At 38.4% G+C, this 20,358-nt stretch overlaps 1 protein-coding gene across 1 annotated transcript; it reads right to left on the bottom strand.

Annotated features, from left to right (window-relative positions):
- Window positions 1-7: 7 nt before the first annotated feature.
- Window positions 8-4,467, bottom strand: LOC117291285 (caltractin-like). The gene is made up of 7 exons (XM_033772918.1): window positions 4,445-4,467; window positions 4,284-4,391; window positions 3,651-3,755; window positions 3,338-3,362; window positions 1,915-1,980; window positions 1,329-1,350; window positions 8-871 (listed from the first exon to the last, which is right to left on the bottom strand). The coding sequence occupies exons 1-7, from the start codon at window positions 4,465-4,467 to the stop codon at window positions 699-701; spliced, it is 522 nt and encodes a 173-aa protein (XP_033628809.1). The 3' UTR covers window positions 8-698.
- Between the last annotated feature and the right edge of the window lie 15,891 nt (window positions 4,468-20,358).

Genomic DNA, 20,358 nt, shown 5'->3' with positions numbered 1-20,358 from the left:
AACGGTATTTTTTTTAAACGCCCTCTATGACCAAATTTTGTATCTAAAACGTGTACATGGTGTATATTTATTGTAACCTGATTATGCATGGAAAGTCTCGTTGTAAACTCCGTTGCATGTATTTTCAACTATTTCAAGGTTTTTAATAGAACATGGAGCTTATATTTGGCTTTTACAGTGCATGCAACGCCGTAATGACTAATTTTCTTATGGGTAAAACCGATTTACGAATCGTTGTATAGTCTGCCCACCCAGGCGTTAGTTTTAACCGATACAACACAACTCGTTTGATGTAACGCCAGAGGTCGCAATAAATGAAAAGCGGCTTTCAAACTACATGTATATAGTTTCAAAGCTCATTATGTAGTGTTAACAAACTATCATCTGTTCAGAGACCCGTGTGCAGATAACTCGTCAGTGGATGATGTGTTTCGAAAATACCGGTATAGGCGCTGGAGCCTGGTGAGCGTTAGCCAGAGCCAATATTCGCAGTTTCGAAATAATGCTGATGATAGCTTGCAGCTGTCTCAATAAGGCAATATGATTGGAGTTGGTGTTGACTATTCTTTGTAAAAGTACACACAGCTAACCTGTGTAAATGGGCTTAGTCTGCGTTAAACGACAAAAGAGCGACGTTTAGCGCAGACTTGAGGTAGGCTAGTCCTTGTTTAGAATTCGACGGACGACAAATCTCCCGCCTAAAATAAGTTAGTTTGGAGCATAATTTGGAAGAACTCGTCCTTTGTAATGAGATCATCTCCGTTGGTGTCCGCTTCGTCCATCATGTCTCGAATCTCGCTGTCTCGAAACCTTAGTCCTGCCGTCACCGAAGCTTTCTTGATGTCGTCAAAGTTCAAATGACCTTTCTCTCCTGTAGGTTAAAGGTCATGGGGTATAGGAAGTTGTCTGTTATAATGGTAAGAATTCGTTCTGGATTAACCCATTAATTAGTAATCCCTGTACACAAAAAAGTTCTATCTATAATAGGCGAAATCATAGCATTCAAATAGGATTCTTATAGATTTTTCGTCAGTTATTTGATTCCTATAAGATTCCTATAAAAGATTCGTATATGGGTTTTTTTCGGTGGAGGGGGGGGGGGATGGAAGCAACTACATGTAGCAAACATATTAGCGTGAAGAGACATGGACAAAAGACATGAATCTCAGGACTCAAAATCCGCATTCGAAATTCATAATTAGCAACTCAGTAAGAGTATAGGTACGTCTTGAACTGACTTTCATGGTAATTAAATGACTATCTATTAGACTGGCCTTGTTAACTTTATTGTTGTTAGAATAAAGTGATATTGGACTGTAACAACTTACCTAGGTCCATCATGCTGAATCCCTGTGGAAATGAATAATAGTTTATTTATATCACCAATATTAATGACACATTGTCACTTGGTGCGTTGTAATCCATATCTCCCGTACCGGTTACACAAACACTGTTCCTGACTATAAGCCAACGTTGCACTTATTCTTGTGTTTACGATGTACTCTTTGAAAATAAAAATCGTCTCAACACATTTTGTTGATCGAAAGAATAGGCCTTATCTCTTTTGTGTTTCTCTTTGCCATGTTTTGATGTGGGTTTTTTTTTGTCAGAAGCTAAGGACCATCAAAGCACAGTTTGAGGCTGACGGCCGCACAAAATGTTGTGCCCCCCCCCCCTTCCAACAAACGTTTAAACAAACAAAAAACAACCGACCCAAAAAACCCAACAAACAACAATAAAAAAAACCCACCAAAACAAAACAACAACAAGCAACAAACAAACAAAACAAACCAACAACAAACAACCAGCCAAAACAAAATAACAACAAACAAACAAACTAGAACGACGAGTCTGGACTGGAACGCCGTCTACTGGACTTGCACGACGACTTATTGTCATAATAGGTGCACATACCTGCTCTAAATCCCCGTATATATCTCGAGCGTCTCCCTGCTTGTAGATAACCAACTCAAGAAACTGCTGAAACCCGATATTGCTGAATTAGACAATGTGAAAGAGAAAACAAAATTAATACCTCTGATGGCGGGAATTGCGATGCAGCAAACATTTAACAACACAACCAGGTATTTAATGATTTTTTTCCCGTCACGTGATCATAACTTTGGGCAAGTTAAACGTAGAGTTGTTGTACGGTAATGCATTTCAAAAAGTGCATCCAATCTTAGAGCTGAACACATTTCAGAAGAAAAATCAAACACAATCACGATAAAAACACAGATATAGAAAAATTACGTCACTTCACGTTTATCCAATGAAATCATTGTATCCAATGAAATCTATGGTTCTGAAAGCAAGGAGCTGTCTTATCCTTGTGGACAGGGTACCAGTCCAGGCGTTTGCTAGCTAATCTGTAGGAGAGTTTTGCGTGGCTGATGTTGATAAATAACCGCAATCTCAGACTTGAAATAAGGTCTAGACGTATACAAGCAAAGGTGAAGAGTCTCCCGATCACATTGTTTTTAAGTTGAGTTCATTCTGCATCATACACGACAACACTATTTCACTCTTTGCCTCAATGATCCACTTATATTTATAGGAAAGGGCTCAGACCAGTATTCTCACTTGGGGTATCTCAACATAGGCAAACATGTGAAAATGTGGACTCAATAGGTCGTCGAAGTTGGGAAGGAAAACACCCTTGTCGCACAAGTTGTGTGCCTTCAGATGCCTTGAATTCGAGACCTCAGCCGAGGTCTCGAATCACAAGTTGTGTGCCTTCAGATGCCTTGAATTCGAGACCTCAGCCGAGGTCTCGAATTCAGTTCAAATATTTCAGTGAGAAATTACTTCTGTCTCAAAACTAAGCCACTTCAGAGGGAGCCGTTTCTCGCGTTGTTTTGTACTGTCAACAGCTCTCAAGTTGTTATGCTAACAATTATTTTGTGAAATTAAAAAAAATGTCCACTTCCTTTATGGAAAGCTTTCGAAGATTCGTTTATAAAAAATATCTTACCCAGGGGTACCCAGCCCGCCTTGTATACCACCTTCAAATATAAAACAGAGAAGGGAATATAAGTATAGTAGAAAATCCAGTTACGGAAACATTTGTATGCTACCTTAAAATGTAGAATATTATGACAATATCAAATTCAAAACACCATGTAAGGTTAAAGTAGCGAGGTTATGGGTTGAAGCGTCCATAGACTCGAGTAATATGCATGTGATTTTGTTTTAAAGACACTAGAAACTACTGGTAATTGTCAAAAACCAGTCTTCTCACTTGGTGTATCTCAACATGTGCATAAAATAACAAACTTGTGAAAATTTGAGCTCGATTGGTCGTCGTTGTGTGCTTTCAGACGCTTGATTTCAAGACCTCAAATTCTAAATTAATCTGAGGTCTCGAAATCAAATTCGTGGAAAATTACTTCTTTCTCGAAAACTACGTCACTTCAGAGTGAACCGTTTCTCACAATGTTTTTATACCATCAACCTCTCCCCATTACTCGTTACCAATTGTATGAGGTTTTATGCTAATAATTATTTTGAGTAATTAGTGTCCACTGCCTTTAACCAAACTCGGGAAAGTAATGAGTAGGCCAATGGTGCTAACACATATCTGTGTATATGGGTTATACATAAATAAATATTCTCTATCCCCGATGAAAATTTAACATCTATCAATAGACCTGTCTAGACCTGAAACCTCACCTGAAACCTCATTTAAATCATCCTGGTTGATTTTGAATCCAATTACTCGCATTGCCCTCCTTAGATCATCGAAATCAATAGACCTGTTCACAAAACGAAGATTTAATATTACACATACAATCATCACAGTAAAGTTAGGTTTAGGATGACTCCTAAACCCAGAAAAAGTAATGGTGTAAATCAATATTGTTCCGTTCTTGCGTTTTGATTTCGTAGGTCCATTACATTTTGGTTATGGGACTTTCCCTTGTGTTTTCTGCAGCCAATATCTACGTTGCTTTTAAGATATTGGACAATGAACATTCACATGTTTGTACATCGAATACTGGTGTCCAATATCCAACATTTAAAAAGCAACATCGACATTCGCTGTATAAACATAATGTGAATGTTCAATATCAAACTAACTTTACTGTCATGATTATCATCGGTGTAAATATTATGTGTGTGCAAGTAGTTACATTTTCAATAGGAAAGAAGAAAAACTTCTCTCTTTATGCACGAGCTATAAAACCAGATAAAAGCTTCGGTTAATCAGTCCCTTTGTTATGTAGGTATTAAATTGCCTCCGTTACTGAAAAGCAGACTCAAGTTACAAAAACTGAACTTACCCGCGATGTTCGTTGTCGAATGTGTCAAAAACAAATCTCAAATCCCGTATTTCCTGTGGTGTGAGTTCTCCTTGGAGTTTCGCGTCCACTTCGTTTACTTCTTTGACACTGTTAATATTCTCAAGAGCGTGTCTTGCAACCTCTGGCCGGGGGGCGTCTACCCGATGCTCCTCCGGAGGAACATCTTTACCGGTCCGAGACTTTTGTTTGCGGCTTGTTGAACGGGCAGTGATGGGCTCGCTGGACTCCAGGAGGGATGCTTTGGGTACTTTCACAGTTCTCTTTTTGTACCTTGATGACTCCATTTATAAATGTTGTTGCCGTTGTTGTTGTTGTTGTTGGTGCTGTTGTTGTTGTTGTTGTTGTTGTTGTGTTGTTGTTGTTGTATTTTGCTAGTGAAATGAAAGAATCCTCAAAAGTGTGTGATGACCGTCGCCTGGGATAAATCTGAGGAAGACAAAAAAGTATTATACTAGTGAATGCTCTATTATTCCAACACCCTATGTTCCGACACCCTATGTTCCGACACCCTATGTTCCGACACCCTATGTTCCGACACCCTATGTTCCGACACCCTATGTTCCAACACCCTATGTTCCGACACCCTATGTTCCAACACCCTATGTTCCAACAACCATATGTTCCAACAACTATATGTTCCGACATGTTCCGATGTATTCGCTAGGGTACTTTCCATCTAAATGTGCTTTCATCTCAGAGTCCAGACACAGCTAATTCAATTATTCCACGATCAAATACTCATTACACACTTCACATTATGACTAAATTTATAGCTATGATGTACTTCACACTGACAGAGAACATCATTATGGCCAGACTTTGCACCGTCACCAACCTATATACAACATGGACTTCATCTTGCCCATACTCCAAATGATTTGGAATGAATAGCTTGTGGTTATCGGATATTCCCTCTGTATGATGCTAAACAGTACGATAGAATGGATAGCTGCACTTAACAAAACCATAAACGCAAACTAAGCCAGCTATAAAAATAAACAGAAATGTAATGAAACTTATTGTCCAGATATGGTGGTGAGTTGCCTGACATACATGTGTATTATAGGTGCCTTATTCATATTATACTTAAACAAAATTATGCGTTCAGTTTAAAAAATATGCATTCAGTAAAATTTGATGTGAGCTGTCACCAATGCAGTGTTTCTCGTGTATTAACATTAATTGGCACCGATGCTTTCTGCAAAATGAATGTTTCTTACTATTTATACAATAGAAAACTTACCTTCAAATCCAACGCAATGTGATTCCCAATAATAAACAGTGTCTCTCGTCTTATCACATCTCAACAACGTTTCAGAATGAATGGCTTCGTTAATGGCTAGAGCGCCAAAATCTTCTATCCTTCAACGCGGTCGTTGCAGCTAACGGCTCATGAAGTCGTAGCATAAGTCGTAGCCAAGTCGCTGGATCACCATTCAAGCACTTTCGCACTTTCCTTGTAATCGTGTATCATCTCTGCTTCGAATTTTGTTTTAGAGAGCGGGGTGATTGTTGTTGTCGAACTGGTGCGTTTGAAATAGTCTCGATGGCTGCGTTTTGAAATGGATCCATTTAGCAGTGATTTGATGGACTTAGTCAATATCATCGACTGGAAACAAACACATCACTGCAAAGGTTACTATGGATGCTGTGGTACGCGGTAGTCTTTGCTAGCCTCGTATCAGACGTAAAGCCCGGTTCATACTTCCTGCAAATATGTGAATGCGATAGGAACTCTGACGTCACAAATTCGCAACGAATAATTCACAACATTTGAAATGTGTGTTCAAATTCTGCGATACATCGCTCCGAAAACAGCAACGTTAAAAATTCGCCTCTCATTCGCAGGAAGTACATGTATGAACCGGGCTTATTGCGCAGTAGTCGCTCAGTCACTGCCTCGACAGCATTTCTATAAAACATAACGTACCTGAGTTTTCTTGAACTCCATTGAAGAATATTTTTCAACATAGATGCTCGCTTACGGTTTTAATGTCACAATCGAGTTCATAAAAGTAGAGATGGCTGTTATCGTGGAAACATTGAACTAAACTAATACTCGACTAAAACAGCAGCCATTTTGCAACACATGCAAGTTACTACAGAGGGGGAGAGAAAAGGAGAAGTGGAGGGGAGAGGACGGTTGGGAGAGAGGTGGGCTGGTCTGTGGAGTATTTTGACGGACATCTTTTGTGTATTAGGCCTATGTGGTGTTTCCATTTCTATGGGCGCAAACTCCAACCGCTTTTAAAGAGTAGCGACTGGTGTAAAGGCTAACTGTAACTCGATGGTTGTTTGCTCAAGGAGATAATGTTTGCACTTGGGTCGATCGATGGAACTACAAATAGCTTGGGAGAATGATTTTAAAGGGACTTTCTAACTAATGGTAATTGGATTGACATAGGCCTAAAGGATAAAACACTCTTTTTTAGACAAGGCTACTGTTCAGAAAATCACATAACTCAGCAAGATTTAGGAGTGCACCCTACCAAACTGACATTGCATACAATGTCATTTCAGGCAGAAACTTTTCAAGGGATGTTATCAGCTATCAGGATCATTGGACCGTGTACGTTTTATTTAAAACTGTCAACTTCACGATAATTGTTTTCTTACCCATTCTGTAATGTTCCTTTAAACACACAGGACACCTTTGGTAATTGTAAAATAAAAAAAGCATCTCACTTGGTGTATTTCAACATATGCACAAAATAACAAACCTGTGAAAATTTTAACTCAATTGGTCGTTGAAATTGCGAGATAATAATGGAAGAAAAAACACCCTTGTCACACGAAGTTGTGTGCTTTCAGATACTTGATTTCGGGACCTCGAAGTCTAATTCTGAGGTCTCGAAATCAACATTTTTCGTGGAAAAATTACTTTTTTTCTCTCGAAAACTACGTTTCTTAAGAGGGAGCCGTTTCTCATAATATTTCATACTATCAACAGCTCTACATTGCTCGTTACCAAGTAAGGTTTTATGCTAACAATTATTTTGAGTAATAGTGTCCACTGGGAAAAAGGTAACGGTGACTGTGCAACACAGTATTTTTCCGTAAATTAATGTTTTTTAAGTATTGTAGTCACGAAACCCGTTAAGATGTAATCCTCTCAGTTGTTAATAAAAGATTTCAGAAAATAATCTTTTTGTCTTAGTATAGTCATTGAGGTTGTTTTCTGAATGCGAATTTTTTGTTTACCATGCGGATGAGCGCATCCGTCTCGTGGTTAACTGGTATAGCGCCCTCTTTTGTCGGAACTCTGAACAAAGGGTGCGCGTGAGGTGACGTCTAGACTGGGCCCTGTCTTTATCCTCATGGATACGAGCCTCCAAGAATGACGTCAGACGTTCAGGCTAGGTGACGTCAAACTTCGAGGCTTGTGAATTACAAACTGCACATTTTCGACCACGCATCCACTTCAAATGGGGACCCGCTGATAATCATACGTAAATTTATACATAAAAAGTATAACATAATATGCATAAACATTGTGCACGCTGCATGCAGACGACCGGAAGTGCAAGCTGACCAACTTCACCTCGGACATATCAAAACACAGATATGGAATCCTTACATCACTGCACATTTTATCCAATAAAACAATGTTTCCAATTATATCATTAGGCAATGTAAGACGGCGTTGTTTGTCTTGCGGAAAAAGACTTGTCTTGCTACAGGGTCACAATGACTCATTTATGGGGTTATTACTTTTAAATTATGAGGCATATTCCACCTCTAGTTTCGTGGATAACACTAAGCTTACAAGTAATCTATTTAAGAATGTTGAGAAGAACATTTTTAAAGAAATAATATTCATGCTGGTGATGCGTGTCACAATCACAGTCGATGCAGTGCACCACACTAAATATACCAAAACTCATGCGCCAAGCTGATCTTTATTATATTTTGTAGGCACACAAATATTTTGAAGACGTTGTGTGGGTCATGCAATTAATAGATTGTCAAATTACAACAATGTATCACAACCTGCGGACTCGGTGCTTCAATTTTTGAGGTGATTTCTCCAATTTAGGCTTTAAAGTTGGTACTATTTGGCTAGGGAATGGAAGGAATGCCTCGAGGAAACTTGCAGCGAGGCTGTTTGGGAAAAAGCACATTATTTGGGGGCGTTTTTTCTGGGGTATAAGCAAAAACTCAAAATTATGGCTGACCTACTTAAAATTAAAAAGAAATCTGAAATTTAGTTGTCTGAAAAAAATATCTCGGATTTGATTTTAAGAGGCTGAGAGACTGTAAACATGTCGTTGACTATTTTTAGCATAGTTTACTACGGGAGTTTATTTTAGTGTGGTGCACCGTTAATAAGTCTGAAGTACGCCCTCTTGCGTTTGTATCCAAATCGTGTTTTTATTGTCCGTAGTTTGCAGATAATAGGGACTTTTCGTTTTCGGCGACGGATGGTTCTGCGACGGTTGTTCAGCTAAACGTTGTCGTTTTCAGCACAACGAAGATTCATCCCAAGTACTGTCGTAGAAATTGAGGGACGACCGTCCTCAAAGCCGACGCATGCGCAGATGACGTCAAATGTCATCTTCACCGTCGCAGAACCATCCGTCGTTGAAAACGAAAAAGTCCCTAATACAACTTGAGGTCAACAATGCTTCACATTCGTCATCTATGAATTAAATAGGTTTGATTAGTTATCTGTTCGCTGGTTTTTCCATTTCACATAGTACACATTCTCGGATTTGGTAGAGCTTAACTGTGCTTGCTTGTTTCGTCAATGTTAAGTTTATCAATCACTCTGGCTGTTGCATAAAACAACAAAATGTCAGGCCAATCGGTCAAGAATATTGTTCGCAAGATCAATAATTTTATGCCAAACAATCCGTAGATTATAAAGTCGTGACACTGTTCCTCTACGATTATTGTTAAAAACACCTACTGCGCAGCTACAACTGTCCGCTTAACCACCATGACATAATCATTAACTCATAATAATATCTAAAGTAATGTGACCTTCCGATCCAAGATGGACAACAAAATAAACAGCGGGATTGAACAAACTGAGACAAAGACCTTGAGAGTGCTGAAAGAGTGTATTGTTATCTAGCTGTCATGGTGCACTATTGTGGGCTCAATGTTTGTTTACTTTGACACATTTGGGTCACGATTCGTTTGGCTGGGATGCTCTCATGTTTTTTCCTTTCTCAATGATCTGACATTCAGCTTTGGCCTGAATTATTCGTTGGTTGCAGTTTGTCCAATTTGGACTCAAAGTTGTTTATTGTTATACTTTAAATTGTCTGGATTTTTTTGGTCTGTGTATTTATTTGTTTCAGTTGGCCCATTTTTGACTCGAAGTTGTTAATTGTTATGCTAAATGGTCTGGATATTTATTTGTGGTCTGTATGTTATAGTTTGTTTCATTTGACCCATTATGGACCAAAAGTTGTTCATTATTATGCAATAATGACAATACACACAACATCCAATCTGTTTTTATCTTTGTAACACACTGTTGTGAGTAATGGACAGAATAGGCAGCTGCTCGGGCTGTCGTGCCGAGTAAGCAATAGTCATCAATATTTATCCATACCATCATCACCACAAAATATTTTGTTTTAAATCGCGTTTTTGGGAGCTAGAGTGTTTTAATAACTGAGGTATTTTACCACAAATGTCCATAACAATATTCAGTATCGTTGTTTAGATCTGTTGATTTCATTTGTAGTTTGTTTTACTTCTAACGATTCACTCTTAATGAACTTTTGCTTATACACAACGGCTGCATCTCTACTCACGTCACGTATCGGACCTATTTCAAAGTGGTTTGATTTTCGAAAGGCAACAGGTTGAGTTTAAGAAGTATACGTGTTTAACATTACCTTATAAAATAGACCAATACAGTTTCTGTAGAAGCCATGTTTTCCATGACATTTAAAACCAGTCACTGAGTAATATTCTAGGTTGTCAACAAAGTGCGCAAAGTATTAAACCACATTTCGAGCGTGTGATTTTACTTTCAAACCAGAAATAAACTGAACGGGTGGGCAACCGTATTGTGTTTGGTCTCACGTAAGATGACGTGTGCGTTGTTTGGTTAATAATCGCATGGTGACCCTTAGGTGCACTTCTCCAATAATGGTCAGCTAATGCACTTTTTAGAAGGATTTCCAACATCACAATAATCAAAATTATGGCTGACCTACTTAAAATCAAAAAGAAATCTGAAATTTAGTTGTCTGAAAAAAATATATCTGATTTGGTTTTAAGAAGCTGAAAGACTGTAAACATGTCATTGACTATTTTTGAAAATTTTGCCTTTTAGAATTGTTTACTACGGGAGTTTATTTTAGTGTGGTGCACCGTTAATAAGTCTGAAGTACGCCCTCTTGCGTTTGTATCCAAATCGTGTTTTTATTGTCCGTAGTTTGCAGATAATACAACTTGAGGTCAACAATGCTTCACATTCGTCATCTATGAATTAAATAGGTTTGATTAGTTATCTGTTCGCTGGTTTTTCCATTTCACATAGAACACATTCTCGGAATTGGTAGAGCTTAACTGTGCTTGCTTGTTTCGTCATTGTTAAGTTTATCAATCACTCTGGCTGTTGCATAAAACAACAAAATGTCAGGCCAATCGGTCAAGAATATTGTTCGCAAGATCAATAATGTTATGCCAAACAATCCTTAGATTATAAAGTCGTGACACTGTTCCTCTACGATTGTTGAAAACACCCACTGCGCAAGTACAACTGTCCGCTTAATCACCATGACATAATCATTAATTCATAATAATATCTAAAGTAATGTGACCTCCCGATCCAAGATGGACAACAATAGAAACAGCGGGATTGAACAAACTGAGACAAAGACCTTGAGAGTGCTGTTAGAGTGTTTTGTTATCTAGCTGGCATGGTGCACTATTGTGGGCTCAATGTTTGTTTACTTTGACACATTTGGGTCACAATTTGTTTGGCTGGGATGCTCTCATGTTTTTCCTTTCTCAATGATCTGACATTCAGCTTTGGCCTGGATTATTCGTTGGTTGCAGTTTGTCCAATTTGGACTCAAAGTTGTTTATTGTTATACTTTAAATTGCCTAGATATTTATTTGTGGTCTGTGTATTTATTTGTTTCAGTCGGCCCATTTTTGACTCGAAGTTGTTAACTGTTATGCTAACTGGTCTGGATATTCATTTGTGGTCTCGATATTATAATTTGTTTCAGTTGACCCATTATGGACCAAAAGTTGTTCATTATTATGCAATAATGACAATACACACAACATCCAATCTGTTTTAAACCTTTGTAACACAACATTGAGAGCAATGAACAGAATGTATACACGGCTGCTCAGGCTGTTATGCCGAGTAACCAATATTCATCAATAGTCATCCATACCATCATCAACACAAAATATTTTGTTTCGAATCGCGTTTTTGGGAGCTATAGTGCTTTAATAACTGAGGTATTTTGAACAAAAAAATTCAAAACAATATTCAGTATCGTTCTTTAGATCTGTTGGTTTCATTTGTAGTTTGTTTAACTTCTAACGATTCACTCTTAAAGAACTTGCTTATACACAACGGCTGTATCTCTACTCACGTCACGTATCGGACCCAATTCAAAGTGGTTTGATTTTCGCAAAAAGGCAACAGGTTGAGTTTAAGAAGTACGTGGTTAACAATAATATATTATAAAATAGGCCTATACAGTTTCTATTAAAGCCATGTTTTCCATGACATTGAAAACCAGTCACTGAGTTATATTCTAGGTTGTCAACAAAGTGCGCAAAGTATTAAACCACATTTCGAGCGTGTGATTTTACTTTCAAACCAGTAATAAACTGAATGGGTGGGCAACCGTATTGTGTTTGGTCTCACGTAAGTTGACGTGTGCGTTGTTTGGTTAATAATAGCATGGTGACCCTTCGGTGCACTTCTCCAATAATGGTCAGCTATTGCACTTTTTAGAAGGATTTCCAACATCACAATAATGAAGAAATGACATAATTGTTATGACATTTTTATGACCTTGATTTCGGTAAAGCGTTTTTTATGCAACGTGGTCAAGCAAAACGAAGCTTGACTTGAAATGAAATTCGTATACTGTGGCGACCATCAACTCGATCAAGGGAAATAATTTGTCCAAAAAAATCACGTGTTTTTAAAGATGAAAATGTAAAAGTGTAACAATTTTGGAGCTTGCATGGTGTGAAAAATAAGAAGAACTATGAGTGTTGGCTCTGATAAGGGCCGGTGTGGTCTCGACCTTTCGAACAGTATCTCGTCTTCAGAAAAAGACCACGGATCTTTTCAGTAACTCAATCAAAAGATATCTTATACATGGTTGTACCCGAAAAGATTACTATTTTAGTATTATAGTTACTTCTTAAAGAACACATGTTAACACGGATGCTGTACATGCCTATACATATAACCATACAATAATTGCACCTGTGTTGAAATAACATAAAACAAACAAATATTGTTAAACTGCATTTCGAGCTTTGTCACAATAATTATTATCACTCGGTTACATCTGGATTTTCTTTAACACTTGAACAGTATTTGTGTTTTTACTACCCATCGATTTTATATATAGCCCTGTATTAAAGATTGTTTCTGTCACTGGTTAATTAATTCAGCATTCAAACGGCAATTCTTCGTAACAGTTACCACCATGTCCATCTCGTTGCATAACGGATGCTCAAGCACGTCCCCTAACCGCAAACTGAACAAAACAAATCTGACAATAAAAACCGCTTGAAGTAAACGACACCTGCAACAGTGGGTGTCACAGATAATAAAACCACAATGTCAATTCAAAAGCCAGATTTCCTACACCCGGTTCATATTTAATGCTAAAGCCACGCGAACCTCCTCAGTTATTACATCACCAAATATTATTACATTTCCCTACGCCAGATGGTTTAACCAAAATATTTGTTTGCAAACTTATTATTAGTTGGATAACGGTATGATGTTTGTGGTTAGACCACAAGATCTGTTTTGAAAAATAAGGGGAAAAGTACTTTGATTACCCTAATTTTAATTTTCAAACGTTACATAAGGGATTAGTGAAATCCATACAGGAAATCCATAAAGCATACATTGACTACAACCTAATTATACCGTACATAGATAAGCTCATTAATTGGGGATTTTTTCTTTTCAGAAATTGTTTTCTTTGAGGGAGACGCACCGTTATTGGTTCCCTGAAAAAGAACACTCGTGAAGTTTTCTATCTATCTAGTGGACACTATTGGTAAATTGTCAAAGACCAGTCTTCTCACTTTGTGTATCTCAACATATGCATAAAATAACAAACCTGTGAAAATTTGAGCTCAATTGGTCGTCGAAGTTGCGAGATAATAATGAAAGAAAAAACACCCAATTGTCACACGAAGATGTGTGCGCATTTAGATGGTTGATTTCGAGACCTCAAATTCTAAATCTGAGGTCTCGAAATGAAGTTCGTGGAAACAACTTATTTCTCGAAAACTATGTCACTTCAGAGAGAGCAGTTTCTCACAATGTTTTATACAATCAATCTCTCCCCATTACTCGTTACCAAGTAAGGTTTTATGCTAATAATTATTTTGAGTAATTACCAATAGTGTCCACTGCCTTACAGTCCATTCATAATTATTATAGCCCACGAATGCTTCTGACATTATTTTGACTTCGTTGATGTGTTTTGTAAAGTTTTGTAATGTGGCGGTAAACATGTTTGCGATGGCAGTATTATTCTTTCTGTTTACCCGTTGGCCTACATTTGTGATTACGTTTGTATACCATTTGCTTTCTGAGGAAAGCTGTTGTTGTTGTTGTTTTTATTGTTGTTAGTGCTAGTATTTTGTACGTTTTGTTGTTTCTGCTGTTGCTGTTGTTGCTGTTATTGTTGAAGTTGCGTCATAATTGTAAATAAATATAGATTTTGAATATATGGCCAGGGATATTGGAATTGAAGGCCTTCGGGTTACAGTTTTTAGGTAAACTTTTTTAATTCCAGGCATATGTCCCTGGCTTTTGTTTTGTACTGTATATGTTTGTACTTTGTATGTGTTTTTATGCCGACTAAATAAAAAAAATAATAATAATAACGAATCATGGATTTCCCTCCGGGATGAAGGTCAGATATTGAGACTTGACCGGAAAGATAACCCGAGCAGGAACTGACTCAACAGAGGTTCGATAAGACCCCATTCCGTACATTTTTACACGTTTACAGTTTTGGTATAATGTGCATTTTAACCAACGAACAGCGGCCACTACTTTTTCCTCTGGCGTACATCTAAACGATTATATTATTATTGTTACATTTTTTTTTACTAATAGGCCTATGTATTTAATAATAACAGTTTTATAGTGTGGACATTATTTTCACAGTGTCACGACTAGAAAGCAGACCCGGCGTCAATCAATGTCATTCCAAGTTCAAATTTTCAAAGAAAAGCAAATCCCTGAAAAGACAAAAGAACCTCCAGAAGTTTGAAAGTCTCTGAATTGTAGAGGCAAAAAATGAAATCATAAATTAATTTGATAATAATATACCAGACGTCACTATCTATCGAAACTTGACTTGGCAGAAACTGGAATGGGGTCGAGTCGATCGAGTAACTAAATCCATTTTATGGAGGAATGTTGAGTTGAAACTGACCCTCAAAATGTTGAATATACAATTACCTGGCTACTGCAGAGGACTTGACAACAAAGTTATGTTGTCAGCTTATGCTACCCTTGGCTAATAAGCCTGTAGCATTAATCAAGCACACACGTGGACGACAGCTCGAAAGCCATGCTCAGTAGGGGGCAGTCAGGCTTTGACAGCCGTGAACTCTTTGTTGCTTTGTTTCGTGGTGATCTCGGAGTCCATATGGGTTGCATATTATGCTAAAAAATGTTTTGTTCTTTTTTTAAACACATTAGTTGCACGTTGCTGTACCTCATTTTGGGACTTTTTCAAATAATGTCAGTTATCTTCACAGTTTTTATTAGATTGAGGCGCAAAATGGACGAAAAGACTGAAGAAAACCACTACTGCATGCATGCTGATAATACCTTTGTCTCTAAGTTTCAGGAGCTTTGTTTCAATTCATCACATTGTTAGCACGTTGCTTGACCTCATTTTATACCTTTTCGAATAATTTCAATTATCTCACGGTTTGTAAACGATTGAAGCAAACGGGCGAAAAGAAGAAAACCCCTATCCCTTGCGTTAAAAAAAACCTTATTAACACTAACAGTAGTCAGAACAAAAGTAGGCTACTCTTCAAATTATTGACAACAATGCAAAATGGGTCCCGTATTTAGAAACTTGTGAAACTTCTGGACAACATCAGATAACTTTCCACGGTGCAGCTTTGTTTCTCAACTATGCAAACTATCGACATATGCTTGAGGGAAAAGACGAGTCGGCAACCATTGTGCATTCAAAAAGACAAGACGGTCTTTTGGTTTCTTAAATTTCGTTTGGCCATTACCCACAATAAGAAGATGACAAAGACGTGGAGGCCTAGCATCAAAGCATCTTTCCTCCAAGGACGTGCAGTATACCGTCAGTTTACAAAGCAAACTACGCATAAAGAACATATGTTCATAGAATCACTTAATGCGAAGATTTTGCAGACTATTCTGTAATTATTGAGCCGATTTCACACCATCGGAAGTTAAGGGAAGATATTACAGCGAATAAATGGTTTAAAATGAGCCGTTGCAAATTCTCAAAAGGTTGGATAGTATATTCGACAAGCCGTCTTGTCTCTTTTCATTCCAAGTGGGCAACGTCGCACTAATTAAAGCCCCCATAGAAACTCTCTCTCATAATCTCTGTTTCCAGAACAAACAAACTGACTTCTTGGCGCACCTGCTCCTCTGAAAGACTCATCCTGTCAGTTGCCTAGCGACCATATGTCCTCTAATCCTTTGGACAAAGGAATGTTCAATTTTGTATCTTGGATGTTGAGGTAACAAAGAATTTATTTTAATCCCCCACGCGACCCAGCAGCGTGTGATGTTTGAATAATAATTGTCTTAGCTGTTGTCACAGGTTCTCTGTACAACAAGCGGGTGTAGAAGACAGCCTGTTGTGACACTACGTTCTATTCGAATACATAACCATTCTCCAGAAGACGATCAGAGCATACTGATCGAAACGTCGAGTTAATCCAACGGTTCTTTTCAGAACCACCCCAACTCATTGAGAGATTGTTATTACATGGTGTTACCGCAAACTTTTCTATATCTTACTTCCACCATGCAAAGTTTCAAATCCTACTTAATATATAACCAGTTTTTGTTAAGCAACTTACCACCAGCACTTGAGTGTGTAATACGATTGAGGGCATAAATATTGGTGTATACTGGAAATTTATCTCACTTAAACCCGCAGCAAGGTGACCTTAATATTTTGCAGTAGCTACAGATGTTTTTACTTGTACAGCCTGGATTAAGGGTTTGGTATAGTTTATGTGACACTAAATCAGTCTTTTGTGGCCATCTGAAGTATTTGTTATAGTATGTTATTCACTAATTTCTTGTAGTGTTTTGTACATAAACCAATGAAAATATGTGAGGCAAAATTATCTTCGTGTCATGCTCCTTCACTTGCAACTTCATACAAAAAAAAGAGGAAAATGCCTCTTGTTTTGCAGCACTGACTGAAAAAAAAACCTGAAAAGAAAATCGCCTGTTGAGAAGTTGTATGCCTGCGCCTTACGTGTTACTCAAATTTGAGTGTATTCCAAAACCATGAATCATCCAAAGTTATAACAGAATTCAACAAAGACGACCCTTTCTGGACAAACTTCGCCAAACTTTCCGGATATTGGGTCAACCGGAAAATTTGTCTCCCCTGAAATTGTGTTATGCTCTGGTATTTCATAGAGCATTGAACTAGCCCTCCATCGTTATTTTTAGTCTTTGTTTTGACCGTTTTTCCCCTTCTTTTTTAATGAGCGACAGCCGGCGAAACGCTGTTCCATAGTTGTGTTTCAAACAATGTAAACAAAACCACGTACGGGGAAACACCATATGCTGCTGAGTGTTGAATTGTCCAGCCGGCGTTCCTGTTAATTAACGGCAAGCCTTTATCGTAAATGTGGCGTGGGGCGAGGGGGGGGGGGGCAGTAGCAATGTTCTGTTGACTCATTATTCAAACCACAAGCTACGATTAGAAACTAACAGAAAAAAAGAATCAGCAATTATGGTCTTGCATTAGTTGCTTACTTGTGGTTTACTGTTTTTTGCGCCCCGGGCGTGGTCAGTCGTCAGTCTGGACCATGGGACGGCTTGCCATATCTGTGCACCCAGAACAAAGGAAGCTAAGGCACGCGCGTACCCACACAAGGGTTACCGAATGATTGGGAAAAGGACCCGGTATTGTTACCATAAAAAGGGGGGCTTTGTTGGGTAAAGACAAAGGGCACGCGACACCACCTGGGGAGCTTGGGGCAGCGGAACACGACTCATTGGCCAGTTCTGGGTAAAACAACAGAGCTGTCCAAGCAGTTAGAACAATCCTATACCTCCATAGTATAGGGCTTAACACTCGTGTTGTAAGCAAAGGCATGGTGGATATATCCGAGCTTTCTTTCAAATATTCAAACAGCTCGTTGAAACCGTGCTTCGGTGCAAAAGATACGAGCTTAGTTTGTTCAGCATTGCATCTGTTATATAGGAGCGTAATGATCTTGAGCGGAAGGCCTAAAATAAGCCACGGATGGAGGTTCATACAAGCGCGTACAAGGCGACCAAGTCCCACTTTCATAGAGCTGAACAAATTGCTTAATAATTGTTTGTGTCTAAGCAGAAATGAGCAGGATACCAGCCACATATTGTAAAACATCACATGGTGGTTTAGCCGGTATCCTTTTCCCATGTACTGGAAAGCAACATGTTGTTGCGCTTAGCTGCAATTTGTGCTTAAGCAGCTCGATGAAATTGGGCCATTACTATAGGAAGAAAAAAAAACTGCGCCCGCCTTTAGTTTTAACTAGCCAAGGAAGTTATAATTCATTACAAGGACTTCAATCGGCCGTGTGATCTTTAGTGAGCTTTTTGCCCACTGCTGTTGGGTTTGAGGCAATATGTCGCCTCAAAACCCGGCAAGAGTTTAAGCTTGTTTCTGAAAAGAAACTAAAGCCGAGTTTAAGCTCACCAAACAGGTTTTCAAATCCCGAAATAATGTTACTTAAAAACAGAAGAGGATATTACCAGTAAGCGCTTTAACCTGATCTTCTTTGTGCAAATCCGAAATCAATTCGTGACAAAAAGGTTTAAGTTTAAAGCCGCAGGAAAGACACTGATCTTGAATCTCTTAAAACTGTTCGGCTAATTTTAAAAGCTTGATTGTTTCTTGCAGAAATAAATCTACTTCTGAACAAGACAAAAGGTCGAACAGGCCTCAGCTGCAGGCAAAACTAAAAATCAATTTACAACAAAAGAGAGTAGATGCAGTGGCCGTTCATTGATCGTCAGTTTAGGATTTACTTAAGTACGCGCGGCATGTATTATAATAACAACAGTTCATGCAAATGTACACGCGACCCACTGATTGTGTTTTTAGGGTAATCCTGTTTGACAATGGTTACTTTTGGCTAGGTACCTCAATGTTTAAAAAGACCGTGAAAGAACAGAGAAGTTGGCCTGCGAAAAGATGACGTGACATTAATTTTAGTAAATGCATGTGACGAAACCAAGCTGCCATATGGGCTGAACTACAAATGACCCGTCTGATTGGTCACCATTATAACAATGAATGCACTAAATCGCCCTTCGAAATACGTATGCGAACTTATACAGTGTGATCACCAGTGTTTTTGTTTTCACAATTTTATCATGCATCCTCTTGAGCCGGTATCCTGGATACTGGTGTATTTTTATTTTATTTTAAACTTAATTGTTTTTGTATTGATGACCCGGAAAACTAAAGCTTTCCCACTCGAATGGCCGTTGAACATATAATACTTGAGTATAATATATGACTTGAGTGTTATACTCATATTGTTCATAGAGTGAATGACTTTAGGGAAGTACTGTAAGGCCTATGTCAATATAAGGAGGAACTTTATAGCCATTTACCCGTAACCATACCCATACAGACTGTAGAAATGTTCACTTAAAGCACTGGAAACTATTTGTAATTACTCATGTTAGCTGGAGAGATGTTAATAGAACACAATATCATGATATCTGCCCACTTTCCTCAAAGTCCTATATAGCAAACCCGATACAAAGCAGACAGAGAAATCCCAGGCCTAATGTTTTGTGTACCTCCATCGGGCTGGGTGACATTCGTGTCTGCAGGATGTTCAGTCGCTAAAGCTCTTTCGTATGTGGTGTCACATAATATCGTTTGGTTTTCCCAACCTCTTTCTCCTTGAACCAATTAACGATATTGGTTTGCTATAAAACGTCGTAATTAAATTGTAATTAATTGTTTCACAATTTTACAATTTCGTATTGACTTTTTGTTGTTCGTATCCAAGTGCGTGTTTGGGTGTTCGTTTAGTACAGTTTTAGTATAACCTTACGTCACTTCTACACAAGTTTCTAGAGTTTTGACGGAGAAAAGGTTCTCTGCAAGAAAAATCCTTTTGAGTTGGACAAAGGCAAATTTACTAGAGTGGGAATTGAACCTGCAACTTCCAGATAAACGCGCCAAATGGACCCAAAATTATTTAAGTTTTAACCACGCAGTCAGTTACCCCACCTTGCTCAATAGATTCCCTAATGAATAAATATGGGAAATGGCGGGAACAAAGAACTAAGCAGTTCGATCACGGAGGAACATGGTTCGATTTTTGAGAGTGACTGAGAATCAGCAAGTCGATACGAACAAAAACTGATGTAAAGTCGATGTTTACTTGGACGGCGCGTGGCGCTCACGTGTTAAGTTTGCTCAAACTTTTTCGCGGGGGTCTTTTTTTACTATTTTTGCCCAGATACAAAAGTGAAGCGTCTTGAAAGCCAGCCCCCGGCACAAAGGAAGACAAACTAATGCAATGACCATGATCGATAAAGTAAAAAGGGTGCTATAAGCCTTTCCCCCAAGACTGGTTTATTTACCGCACGCGTGGC

Source organism: Asterias rubens, chromosome 6 (genome assembly GCF_902459465.1).
Source record: "Asterias rubens chromosome 6, eAstRub1.3, whole genome shotgun sequence".
NCBI lineage: Eukaryota > Metazoa > Echinodermata > Asteroidea > Forcipulatida > Asteriidae > Asterias > Asterias rubens.
Note: the sequence above shows the minus strand (reverse complement) of the source record. Positions and strands in the feature narration are given on the sequence as shown.

Coding starts and splice junctions, on each gene's coding strand:
- LOC117291285 (XM_033772918.1), bottom strand. CDS start 4,467: ATGTTCCTCCGGAGGAGCATCGG. Junction 3,363..3,650: donor GAGGTTTCAGGTCTAGACAG/GTCTATTGATAG, acceptor TTTGATTTCGAG/ACCTCAGATTAATTTAGAAT. Junction 872..1,328: donor ATTCAGCATGATGGACCTAG/GTAAGTTGTTAC, acceptor TTTAACCTACAG/GAGAGAAAGGTCATTTGAAC.